Source organism: Dryobates pubescens, chromosome 27, assembly GCF_014839835.1.
Source record: "Dryobates pubescens isolate bDryPub1 chromosome 27, bDryPub1.pri, whole genome shotgun sequence".
NCBI classification, from domain to species: Eukaryota; Metazoa; Chordata; class Aves; order Piciformes; family Picidae; genus Dryobates; species Dryobates pubescens.
In genome coordinates, this window is record NC_071638.1 from 9,200,390 (window position 1) to 9,213,850 (window position 13,461).

The 13,461-nt window shown below is 43.9% G+C and overlaps 1 protein-coding gene across 1 annotated transcript in view; it reads right to left on the minus strand.

Annotated features, from left to right (window-relative positions):
* The window catches only part of PTPRQ (protein tyrosine phosphatase receptor type Q), a 140,886-nt gene that overhangs the window by 108,090 nt on the left and 19,335 nt on the right, over positions 1-13,461 (minus strand). Inside the window, exons 10-16 of the mRNA XM_054173787.1 lie at positions 12,146-12,356; positions 9,788-9,940; positions 9,474-9,653; positions 7,959-8,066; positions 4,915-5,196; positions 1,995-2,177; positions 1,408-1,509 (exon numbers count right to left, since the gene is read on the minus strand). Coding sequence (XP_054029762.1) covers positions 1,408-1,509; positions 1,995-2,177; positions 4,915-5,196; positions 7,959-8,066; positions 9,474-9,653; positions 9,788-9,940; positions 12,146-12,356 — 1,219 coding nt within the window. The remainder of the gene's footprint in view (positions 1-1,407; positions 1,510-1,994; positions 2,178-4,914; positions 5,197-7,958; positions 8,067-9,473; positions 9,654-9,787; positions 9,941-12,145; positions 12,357-13,461) is intronic.

The following is a 13,461-nucleotide window of genomic DNA, read 5'->3' on the forward strand; positions in this document are numbered from 1 at the left end:
CATTCTGTGGTTCCTCTGCTGATTCGTGACTCACCAAACTAATCAGCAGGGGATGCAATGCCTGTGCTGTACTCTCAGCCTGCAGTGCAGAATACTCCCTTGATCAGTTTGGAAGTCTGGTGCTACAGATCACAGAATCACAGAATGTTAGGGGCTGGAAGGGGCCTTGATAGCTCATTCAGCCCAACTCCCCTGCCAGAGCAGAGTCACCTAGAGCAGATCACACAGGAACACAACCAGGCAGGGCTTGAATATCTCCACAGAGGGAGACTCCACAATCCCCCTGGGCAGCCTCTTCCAGTGTTCTGTCACCCTCACAGGGAAAAAAAAACCATTCCTCATGTTTCCATGGAACTTCCTCTGCCTCAGTTTCCACCACTGCCCCTTGTGCTGGCATTGGGTATCACCCAGAAGAGCCTGGCTCATGGACTTTGAGATTTTCATAATGTTAATAATTCTTCACATATATATGTATGTATCTGTACATGCAACTCTTTAAAAGAATCCACAAATATCCAGACCAAAGAACCAGAAATGTCCCTGGACAATTCAGACTGACTTTTGGTGGTTTTTTTTGCCCTTTCTCCAGCTCTCACAGGCAGAACCGAGCACAATATTTAACTCTAGCATGTGGTGTATTGGATAAGAGTAATATTAATAAATTAAGATTCTTCAAATTCATAGAATCACAGAATTGTCAGGGTTGGAAGGGTCCTCAGGGATCAGCCAGTTCCAAACCCCCTGCCATGGGCAGGGACACCTCACACTACAGCAGGTTGCTCACAGCCACATCCAGCCTGGCTGCAAAAACCTCCAGGCATGAGGCTTCCACCACCTGCCTGGGCAACCTGTGCCAGTCTCTCACCACCCTCACAGGGAACAACTTCTTCCTAACATCCAATCTCAATCTACCTGTTTCTAGTTTTGCTCCATTTCCCCTTCCTATCACTCCCTGACACCCTCAAAAGTCCCTCCCCAGCTTTCTTGTAGCCCGCTTCAGATCCTGGAAGGACACAGGAAGGTCTCCTGGGAGCCTTCTCCAAACTGAACAGCCCCATCTCCTTCAGTCTGTCTCCATAGCAGAGCAGCTCCAGCCCTCTGCTCATCTTCATGGCCCTCCTCTGGACACCTTCCAGCAATTTCCTTAGATATTGGTAAGGCCAAATATTTATGCACAGTACTTGTGCCATTTTGGGTCTCGTGTATTGGTCAATGTGTTACATGTCAGATAGGCAGATAGATAAGTATACTTGTATGTAGATGGATGGACACAGATATCAAAACAGAGATGTAATTGTAAAAAAAGAGAAAACCTTTTAAAAGCCTAAATATATGTGACAGGAAGTGTGAGATGGTTTTAAGACTACAGGTGGACAATGACACATTGCAGCTTCTGTCCTGACTTACCATCTTCATCAGTCAGTATATGCAGAGGTGGACTACGACGGCCCTCCCCCACTGCAGTACTGGCAGACACTTCTACAGTGTATTCTGTGTATTTCTTCAGATCTAAAGAAAGAAGGATTGAACAAACCAGCAGTTTAGTGGGGCCTAATGAAGTTCTTCAATGTAGTTCTGAAGGGCTGAATTGTGCCATCACCTAACAATTATCTGCTTCTTTAGAGCCTGAAATAAGCATTAGGCAAATATGAATTATACCCTCCATGGCCTGTTCCTCCACATTAGGCAGGACACAACAGGCTATTGCTCAGGACAGGTAGCATACAGAATACAGAATTAACCAGGCTGGAAAGTACCTTTGAGCTCATCAAGCCCATCCTCTCACCCAACACCATCTAATCACCTAAACCATGGCACCAAGTGCCTCATCCCGGCTCTTGCTAAACACCTCCAGTGATGGTGACTCCACCACCTCCCATACAGTTTTAAAGACAAGAAGATTCATCTCCAGCCAATTTAACCAATTGATCTACCTCAGTTCCTTCCCAGAACAATCTACAGTTCCCACAAGCCCCAGGTCATTGTATACTGGCCTGTAATGCACAGTGTCAGCAGAGAAGTGTTTATGGCCCTCTGCTCAGTTCCGTTAGTCCTCTGGAGATAGATTGTGTATGTCTGTATGATTCCATTGGGAATGGATGGTGGAGAAAACGATAATTCAATTTCCACAGAGGAGATGTTCCTATAGCTTATGTTTTCTGGTGCAGAATCAGGAACTAGAAGACAAAATTCAGACTCACAGAGGATTTTGGTCAGTTTTGTTGGTTTGTGAAGCCTTCTCTTCAACTGGATCAAATGAAACACACTGGAGGCATCTTTACTTTTATCCTAGTTTTTGTACAAACTCAACTTTAAAAGAGGCTGGATTGGAAGGTCAAAGCCACATGGCAGGCTATAACAACAGTAGGGTCATCTAAAACAACAACAGTGGGGTCACTTAAAACAACCCAAAAAATCATGGAAATCATGGAAATCATCTTAACATGTTACATAAAAAAGAATCCCACAGCAAGATCTGGAGCATGATGCTAAGCTTTCCTTCTGACACTCCATAACTATCACTGCAATCCTTCAAATTAGCTGTTGTTAGGAAATGGGCCATGTTCTACTGCCATAATTAACTCTTTTTATCAGCAAGCTGCATTTTCTTCCTTTCCCCTGGGTGAGCTATACCAACTGTATGAGTACTTGCATGGAAAACCAAAGAGAGTCTAAGACATTGCTGTGTGACTCCTCAAAGCATTTCCCCCTCTTGGAAGGTTGGCTGCTGGGGCTCAGGGCCACCTTAGCAGTAACACAGCCAAGGGCTGCCTCCTCCTCGCTGGTGACACTCTCCGAGGCAATGCTGCAGTGACACCACAGCCAGGGCTGACCAGAGCTGTTCCCCAGGAGCTGCTTTCAGCTAGTGCCCTCTCACTTTTCCCTGTCTGAGCTACAGCTCCTGCTGCATCACATCCAAGGCTGTGGCTGACCATGGACCCGCTGATCTGCGGGCTGATGCCTCAGCTTGGCCACATCACCACAGAGCCGCTCAGCAACCACTGGGTTTCCGCTGCCTTGGTTAGTGTCACTGAACTTGCTAAATCACTTTATTGGCTATAAGCTCAGACCTGGCTCATCAACATCTGTTTGTCCATCCCCAAACATTAAACAAGTATGCTTTTCAATACCTAAAATTGGAGTGATGGCATAGTATGTCCTGTTCAGGAGATCACAATCATGCGGTGGTAACAAAATTCGCCCAGAAGGCCAAGTAAAGACATGGGCATGGCTCTCTTTTAGAATGCCCTAAATGTTCTTATAAATGTACTGACACTCTGCAATATCCAGAAAGGTCATAAATGTCTTGAGAGGCAGTGAAACCAGCCATAATTCTGCCTAATTTCATGGTGGAATAGTAACAGAGAACTCCCAAGAGCTCTCCAAGCAAACCAATCTGTTAATAGGTTGTGTTTCACTCAAAATGCTCTGTTCTCATCTTAAGAGCTTCCCTTGGTTTTCTTCTTCTTATCTCAGAGGACATTTTTGCAGCTTCTCATCTGTGTCACAGGCAGCTGGAATTCAAATTTTGGTTCTGAGAATGAGGGGAGTTGTCACTGAGAAAGAGCTAACTGCCTTAAAATACAACTGAGGCAAAAGGTGGGTGTCTAAGTTAAATGTGGCAATTAAAAATACTATGTCTAAGGACTTTGTGTCAGTTGGGCAGTGCTCACACACCTATTGTACTGGACAAAAAGAAATCCTCAAAGGTAGTACAGTGTCTTGGCAAAGATATCTTGGTGCTTCTATAATGACTACTGTTTGAGTCCCCATTCTTTAACAGTTTGACTGGTTGAGCAGACCTAGATCACAACTACTTCACGGGGGGAGGGGGGGGGGGAGGGAAATGATTTCAGAAGCAAGGAGGAGCAGGAATTCATTGTGAATCCATTTGCATCTTAATCAATGAGCCAGAGCATCTCCCTGCCCCTTTTGAGAGATGTAGGTATAGACATGGCTTTCTTTACTGAGAAAAATGGGATAAACAGAGCAGGTTCAGTTCCAGGACTAGCTCCAGGGACAGATGAAACAGGTAGTTGTCTGGGGTAGCAAACTGGTGAAGGTTCCCCCCAAAAAGATGATCATCATACCAGTACTACCTGGATGTGGCAGAGTCCTGAAGGAAATTAGCCTTTACATCTGCCTCCCCAGCCACCTTTCATTCCTGAGTCTACAGACCAACCCAGGTATCTATTTCTCCATGTAACCCATAATCCTCAGTTTTCAATCCAGTACATCCACTACACGTTTAATGCCCCTCTGTCAAGGTTTTAGATTCCCTTCCTTATTTTGTCCTACCTTACAGCTACTTCTTCATTTCAAGTCTCTTCTCCTGCCTCATTACACTCCTAATGCTCATCCTTCCCAGTCCTCACTTACTAAATTTACTTTCGTCTCTTGGAACAACTCAATCTACTCTAACCCTCTGCTATTTTGTTTGAGCTGTACCTGCTCCAAAATATTTCTAGTAAAATAAGCAACTTTACCTGCTACAATTCATTTCTCTATGAATTCGGGGGTTGGGGGGGGGGGTGGGGGGGAGGAGGTTAACCTTTAGGATTGAATTCTTACAACATTTCCATTCATAACTTGAATTCAAAAGCACTATTTTCCTACCCCCAAAAATGTACTTTCCTATAAGACACAAAGAATCTTCAAGGACAAAGAGTGAAATAGATGAATCCCCTCAGGCATAAAACTTCCCACTGTTTCCTTTACTTCTTTACCTTCTTTACTTTTTCCTTACTTTTGCTTTGTATATAAGGTGGGGGGGAACAGGGCTCAACCTCACTGCTTTTCAGAGCAAACACACACTTTTACAGTTAATTCAGCTGATCTCCTGGGCATCAAAGATCAACAACAGGCAACTGACTGTGGAAAATTTACCATTTTTAAAAGCTGCTGGATACTCACCAGTCTCAAAAGTTCTCACCAGAAGTGGAAGAGATGACTGATTCCCATGGCCAAGTCTGGTGAATGCCCTTACAGTGATGTTGTAGAGAGTATATGGCTTCATTTCACTTAGTGATATGCTTGGGGATGAGGCATTTTTAATGAACAAATCATTGGAATCACTGTAGAGAACTTCATAGTGAGTTATGAGACCATTAGGTTGCTCAGGAGGTAACCATCTTAGATTTATTTCTGTTGCAGTTACATTTATTAGCTCTAAGTTTCGAGGCGGGGAGCCTGGTTCTGGAACACAGAAATAAAAGGGGGGAAAAAACCACATAACAAAACCAACCAACCAACCTGAGACTTTCAATCAACTGAATACAAGACTGAGCTCATAAGCCTATTGGACACTAACATTTAGATTAGCTAACTGTACCAAAAGGCTACACTCATTCACTCATTCATTCACGCACTCACTCACTCACTCACTCTCCACCATTCTTAAAGCCTTACCACTTCTGATCTCAGTTAATTTCTCTGTGTATCCTTTTCCACTCACAAACCGAGCAGGTTTTGCACACCAGTCACTAACTTTTCTGGAATGTCTTTTCTCAGCCACTTATAAATCATCTCAAAACTGCTTTTATGAAGGAAAGAAACCTCCTCTCCCTACTTCTCTCATCCAGACTGATCCTCCAGGTCCTCTCCCTGCTTTCCTCCAATGCAAGTTCGTTATTTAGCTCTGTGCCAAGCCTTGTGAGGAGAGGCTGAGGGAGCTGGGGTTACTGGAGAAGAGGAGGCTCAGGGGAGAACTCACTGCTCTCTGCAACTACCTGAAGAGAGGTTGTAGCCAGGTGGGGGTTGGTCTCTTCTCCCAGACAACCAGCACCAGAACAAGAGGACACAGTCTCAAGCTGCACCAGGGGAGGTTTAGGTTGGAGGTGAGGAGGAAGTCCTTCATAGAAAGAGTAATTGCCCATTGGAATGTGCTGCCCAGGAAGGTGGTGGAGTCACCATCCCTGGAGGTCTTTAGGAAGAGACTTGATGGGGTGCTTGGTGCCATGGTTTAGTTGATCAGATGGTGTTGGGTGATAGGTTGGGCTTGATGATCTCAAAGGTCTTTTCCAACCTGGTCTATTCTATTCTATTCTATTCTATTCTATTCTATTCTATTCTATTCTATTCTATTCTATTCCATTCCATTCCATTCCATTCCATTCCATTCCATTCCATTCCATTCCATTCCATTCCATTCCATTCCATTCCATTTGCTTCCAAAACCACCCATTTTATTTCATTCAGCCAGCCACTGAACCAAGGAAAGGACTGCATGCACTGTAACTAAATTACAGTATCACAGTAGCACTAAGGTTAGAAGAGACCTTGAGGATCATCGAGTCCAACCTGTCACCACAGACCTCATGACTAGACCATGGCACCAAGTGCCACATCCAATCTCCTCTTGAACACCTCCAGGGATGGTGACTCCACCACCTCCCTTTATTATTTTATGATGCAGTTGCTAATTGATGACCATGAAAACCCCAGTGCAAATCTCACAGGCACTGGTGGGAAGGTCATGCATAAGAGCAAGCCCAACTCTGGCACAGTGAGCTCCCTGCATCTCCTGGCAATGTATGAGTTGATGTGACTTCAGAAGAGCTAATAATGTGTGGAAGTATTACAGGAGTGAGTGGGCTGCACTTAGGAATCATACCAACCCTGAATGTCAGCCTTGATTCCTCTGAAAGTTTCATCACCCCTGCAATAACTTTAACACTTTGAAGAGTGTGCTAGGAAGCCAGGATGACATGATTCAGCTTGTGTACAAATCCAGGTACTTCCAGACTTTTCATGTTTTGTGTTTTTTGGGTAGTTTTTGTTTTGTCCTACAGGTCTCCCAAACCACTTTCCTTCCTGATTTCGGAGCCTTGCGAATAAAAAGTATTAACTGTGACAGATCACTGCTCTCTGGATGACAAAACTGCCCACCTGGGTATTTCTCATGAGAAGAAGCTTAATCTTCAGCCAAAATGCATTCTGCAGTTTATCTGAGGTGGTAAAACATGTAAGTGCTGCAGCTTAGTATCTTTCATCCTAACATGTTATCCAGGACAGATGTGGTGGATGTGTCCTTTGGAAGTATTTCTCTTTTCAATAGGCTAACAAGATGTCATTCTTATGTCAGCCAAATTCTTCTCCTGAGGTACCTCAGGAAAACCAAGGAACAACAGCAAGAAGAACACAAGAGCACCAGTCTGCACTTGCAGCCCAGAAAGCAAATCACATCCTGGGCTCCAGCAAGAGAAGCATAGCCGGCAGGTGATTCTCCCCCTCTGCTCCACTCTGCTGAGACCCAACCTGGAGCACTGTGTCCAGGTCTGGAGCCTCAGTTCCAGGAAAGATCTGGAGGTGCTGGAAGGTGTCCAGAGAAGGGCCACGAGGATGAGCAGAGGGCTGGAGCTGCTCTGCTATGGAGACAGACTGAGAGAGTTGGGGCTGTTCAGTCTGCAGAAGGCTCCCAGGAGACCTTGTGGCCTTCCAGGATCTGAAGGGGGCTACAAGAAAGCTGGGGTCTTTTTAGCGTGTCTTTTTAGAGGGACTTTTGAGGGTGTCAGCGAGTGATAGGACTGGGAGGAATGGAGCAAAACTAGAAATGGGTAGATTGAGATTGGATGTTAGGAAGAAGTTGTTCCCCATGAGGGTGGTGAGAGACTGGTACAGGTTGCCCAGGGAGGTGGTAGAAGTCACTTCCCTGGAGGTTTTGGATGCTAGGCTGAGCAACCTGCTGTAGTATGAGGTGTCCCCACCCATGGCAGGGGGGTGAAACTAGGTGATTCTTGAGGTCCCTTCCAGCCCTAACAATTCTGTGATTCTATGATTTCTAGCATTTACCTAAAACCAGGCTGGCCAAAGTCACTGACTGATAGACAGCTAATAATTTCAACAAACACTGATTCCATTTCTACACTCTCTTCCCCTCCATAGGTCTGTGTCCAGTCTTCTGAAGAAGCACAAACTTCAATGCAGAAGCCAAACAATCATTGCAAGAATGTATTTACCATCTTCAGGGGTTGTCACAAACACATCATTCTCTTCAGACAAGGCACTTTCTCCAATTATGGTAGAGGCTGCCACTCTCATCTTATAGTTTGTGTACTTTTTTAAACCTGAAGAGATTAAACACAAGAAAAAAAAACTTGACTTCTTAAATACATCTTTTTCCTCACAGCTATTTATAAAATTATAAAGATCATTACTGTCCCAAGAGGGTTTGATGCACATTTCTTACTTAGAGGACAGAATATGTATCCTACTGCTTAGCTGGGGAGACCCAAAGAAGCACTCAGAGAAATGAACAGATACTGAAAGTAGTCACCAAGCTGCAGTGATAGAAACAGTTTTATTCATTTGTTCATCAAAATGGAGAATGTGCATGTGTACATCCAGAGATGGGAAGCTGGCCAGGAGCAGGCAGTGTGAGCTTGCAGCACAGAAGGCAAATCACAGCCTGGGCTGCATCCAAAGCAGCACTGCCAGCAGAGCCAGAGAGGTGATTCTGCCACTTTGCTCTGCTCTGCTGAGACCTCACCTGGAGTGCTGTGTGCAGGTCTGGAGCCCTCAATATAGGAAGGACATGGACCTGAAGGAGATGGTCCAGAGGAGGGCCATGAGAATGATGAGGGGGTTGGAGCAGCCCTGCTATGAGGACAGGCTGAGGGTGTTGGGGGTGTTCAGCCTGGAGAAGAGGAGGCTCCAGGCAGACCTAAGAGCAGCCTGCTAGTACCTGAAGGGGGCTACAGGAAGGCTGCAGAGAGACTGTTTGCAAAGGCCTGCAGGGACAGGACCAGGGTCAATGGCTTCAAAGTAGAGCAGAGCAGATTTAGATTGGATGTTAGGAACAACTTTTTTACTATGAGGGTTGTGGAAGACTGGCACAGGCTTGAGTCTCCTTCCCTGGAGATCATCAAGGTGAGGCTGGAGGAGGCCCTGGGCAGCCTGATCTAGTTGGGGATGTCCCTGCTGACTGCAGGGAGGTTGATCTGGATGAGCTCTGGAGGTCTCTTCGGCCCCAGACCATTCTTTTTCTTGTATATGCATCATTCCGATTAGCATAAGTTCCTGAAGCACCATGAGGAATGCATCTTAGGCAATTACTATACAGAATTGTCACCTTGAAAGAATTATTAATATTGGACAAATACTGTCAACTCTGAAAAAAAAGAAGAATAGGAAGATTTTCCCACATGGAAAGAAAAGGCTGAGGATAACCTTCCAAGGAGAAATCTGTTTTACAAGTGACCACTCAGGACATTTCACAAGTCATTGCTCATCTATCCCAGGCCTCTCTTCCTACCTCACATTCCCCAGATCCCCACCCACAGCTGACAGGACTGTTAGGAGTCTCACAGCCTTGCCTTTCCATGCAGTTGTGCTGCCTGTGTGTGGATGTGTAGAGATGAAGGAGCTCTGGCTCACCTGCCCTGCAGATAACTACACTGCAGGACGCTGGAGGAAATAATTTTGCAGAATGCATTTGCAAGTGGTGGTTGTTTTTAAATCAAACATCACTGTACCTCTCAGAAGCAAGCTGTTGTTTGAAGTTGTCATCTGGAAAGTCCTTTTTGTATCCAGCTCCATTGCATAAACAGTGTAATGAGTGATTCTCCCATTAGGATTTGCTGGAGGATCCCAATACAGCAAAACAGAGGAGGAACTAACATTCTTGTAAGCTATATTTTGTACTGAGCTTGGAACTTAAATGAAAACAGGGGGGGGGGGAAATTAAATAGAGCAGTAAATAAGTTATTAAAAATCATTAAAATGTTCAGTGAAGAAAACACAAGTAACTTATGCTAATTTGGATAATATCAGTGTTACAACCTGTTACCTTGCTCATGTGTCTTGACTGTAAGAATTGCTGGTTGGCCTTCTCCAACAGCAGTGAAAGCAGACACACTGATCGTGTAGTCTGTGAAAGGTGTGAGGCCACTTATAACATAAACCAGTTCTTCAGCTAAAATATCCATTGTATACTGATTTTCTGTGAAGAAATGGAGAGATAAAGTTACTTATAAGTTCCCTTCCCCCCCACCCAGCCCCTTTTGCACTCTAAACTGAATTTGGCACTGTGACCTGCAGCTATTTTATTGCAAAAGAACACTCATACAACAGAATAAACTCATACAACACTCATACAACAGAATAAAGAAAAGTTGACACTCTGCCCTTTAATTCATTGAAGGAGAGGCCGTTATAGATGTGTGCTCCTAGCTACCATAGACAGGTTGGTCTTGGTGAAAGAATGGACAGGCAAGAAATAACCTTGTAAGGGTTTAGGTACTGAAAGCTAGCTCAAATAATTGAGAGAAATCCCCTAGCAACTAAGAAAAGGAATATTTGTATCTCACAGGATCACAGATATTAGGGGTTGGAAGGGACCTCCAGGGATCATCGAGTCCAACTTTCCCCTGCCAGAGCAGGACCACAGAATCCAGCACAGGTCACACAGGAATGCATCCGGATGGGGCTGGAAAGTCTCCAGAGAAGGAGACTCCACAACCTCTCTGGGCAGCCTGCTCCAGAGCTCCCAGTGAAGAAATTCCTCCTTGTGTTGAGATGGAACCTCCTGTGTGGTAGTTTATGTCCATTACCCCTTGTCCTGTATGGCTCTGGCTCTTCAGTGACTTCAGAACCATGGCTCCTAGGTTAATAGAGTTTTCAGGGTTGGTTTTTTTTAGTTTAGTTTTGGCTTTTTGTGTTTTGTTTTGGAACTTTCTTTGGGTTTGGGTTTTTGTTGTTTGTGGTTTTTTTTCAGGGTGGGGTTGTGGTTTTTTGTTGGTTGGTTTGTTTTGGTTTGGGATTCTTTGTTTGTTTGTTTTTTCATTGAGAAAAACAGATTCACTCCCCCTTGCCCTTCCCTTGATGGTGCTATAACAATTATGCTTGAAATATCTCCCCCCCCATGGATCCTTTCATAACAGTGTTTTTAGGAGAAGAGTTGCAGTCAGCAGAGTGAGGAAGTCACACACATCCACAAAGAGGTTTTGGAGTGTCTGCAATCAAGTTCTGTGTCACCTCGGTCTCTCTGTGCTAGCCAAAATGTTTGGTTATAAGGCAGCCATCGTGCCACTGCAACACAAAGAAGTGTGGCTGCTTCACAGAGCCGAGTAGAAGGCTCAGAGCTTGGTGAGACCAGCATTAAAGTGAGAGCATCTAAAACCCACCAGACCCTGTTGAAAATTTGCCTGTCAACAGCTTCAACTACTGTAATAACAACTACAGAACAATACTCATATGCCAGACTGCAACAGATGGAGCCTTCACTTTTTCAGCAACTCAGATATCTTTTAGCAGCTCCATGCCTCAAACCAAATGAGGCTGTAAAAAAGAAGATTCATGTTTAAAACATGGCCATTTAAAGCACTGTCTGTTTTTTCCCCCTGTACAAGAAGGAAGATTCCCCAGGATTAAAATTAACACAGAAAACATCACTGTGATTTAAAGTCATGGACTGAACTCTGGCTTTAGGTCCTGGCACATATGGAGGAATTCAGCGTCTTTAGTTAAGAATTAAAACAAGACAAGAAAGAAAAAACAACGTTGACTTTCTCCCCACCACTCAAAACTCAGTGTAAAAATGTGGAGTGGTATTTTAAGTCCCTGTCTGTCAAGTGAGACCTGCTTAATGGTTTGTAAATATCCATACTTGGTAAAGAAACACTGCTCCATTGATAGTGCAGAACAAGTGTACACGCTAATGACAGCACCATGGCAAGGGGTCATCTCCACCTGTTTGTCACCCATATAGCAAAGTTGTAACTTTTTGACCTATTTACCTTCCCTGACATTTGGAAACCTATTAGTCAAAAGGCTTAGAGAAATCAAGGTCTCTGAAGGGCTCGGGGATATGTTAATCCCTGACAATCACACCTGCTTTGGCAACTGTAATAACTGATTGTCTATGCAGCTTGGCTGATGGCTTTCGGGTGCCCCTTTCACTAGGAAGAAGGTCAGCTGGGTGACGAGGGGGCTAGCTCCTGCCTGTGTGGCATTCCCATTTGCTTCAGAAGGTTATTTGGTAGTGGAAAAGAAAAAAAAAAAGAAGAAGAAAAATAAAAAATGTGACTCCAGCAAATGACCCATTCATAATCTGCTTGAGGCATGTGCTAAAGATCCTATCTAGGCCAGCGATGGGGCTCCTGCAGGACAAAAGGGGCAGGTAGGAAAGGATCCGAAAATATCTTACCCGAAGCAGAATGTGATTCTGCACCTCCGTTTACAGCAGGCAAATTACCCCCTGGTACACTTGTAAACTTCACTGGGGGAGTTGTCTGCCTGCTGGGAAACATTTCAGCTGAACCTTCGTATAAGTCATCGGCTGCTTCCACCGAATTCCAGGCGGGAGAAGGTTGGACGTTGTCGTTTATCACGAAGGGCTCCAAAGAATCAATCAAATACTAAAGAATTAGAAGTATTGAAACAGATCACCAGACCTGGTCATCATTAAATTATTGACATTCATAGAGAATAGAGAAATAGGGCTTGCATATGTGAGCATATATACACACTATATAAATATATGTATGTGTGTGTGTATGTGTATTTATATATATGTGTGTGTGTGTATTTATATATATGTATATACAGATGTATAAATGTATATATATATTTATATATATATATAAAAATGTATAAATATATATATAAATGTATTTATATATATATAAATGTGTATTAAAAACACACACACACATATATATATATATAAATGTTGACATGCAAACATTATCTTGCATTACAACCACAATAAGCTTTGCAACATACAGCATTTCTCATTGAAAGCCCAGCTGCCGGTAGCCTATAACCTTCTACCCACTCTCTTTGGTTAAACAAACAACACATTCCTCTTTTCAAATGTCTCAGAATGACAGGTTGACCAGATCACTGAGAGAGAAGGAGGGGAGAAGGAGAAAAACAGAAAGAAAGGGGAGAGGGGAAAATAGAGTGTGTGTGTGTGCAGGTAAGAGAGATGGAAGTCTGTGGCAGTTTTAGGCTGATGCCTAGGAAAATTTCCCACAGATTGAAAAGTGGTAGAATGTAAATGAATTACCAGTGGATGGATAAAGGGAAAGTAATGATAAGGTCTAAATAATCTCACTGATCTGGTAACTAACAGAAAGTTAGTTGTATAAACTCACTCTTGCCTCTCTTCACTTTCTTTGCTCTAGCAGATACCAGCTGGCAGCTTTTGCTTGGCTGTTGCTGTCTTTGGCTGCGTTCTTGTTGTGGCTAAGTACTAGCAAGCTGCCATCTGCTCTTCTCTTTCTCTTGTATAGGGTGGGAAAAGGGAGCAGGGAAGGGTAAGCTGTTGGCAACCCCCTGGTTTTGTCCAGGGGGGTTCTTGTGCTGTTTATAAATTGTAAATCTATGTAAATATTGCACATTCTGTACATATCCATTGCACTTCCTATTCTTAGGTTGTAGTTGTGCTTGTAAATAGAGCTTCATTTGCTTTCCAACTGAGCTGCTCTGGCAATTTCATTTTGGGGAGGGGTGGTGGTG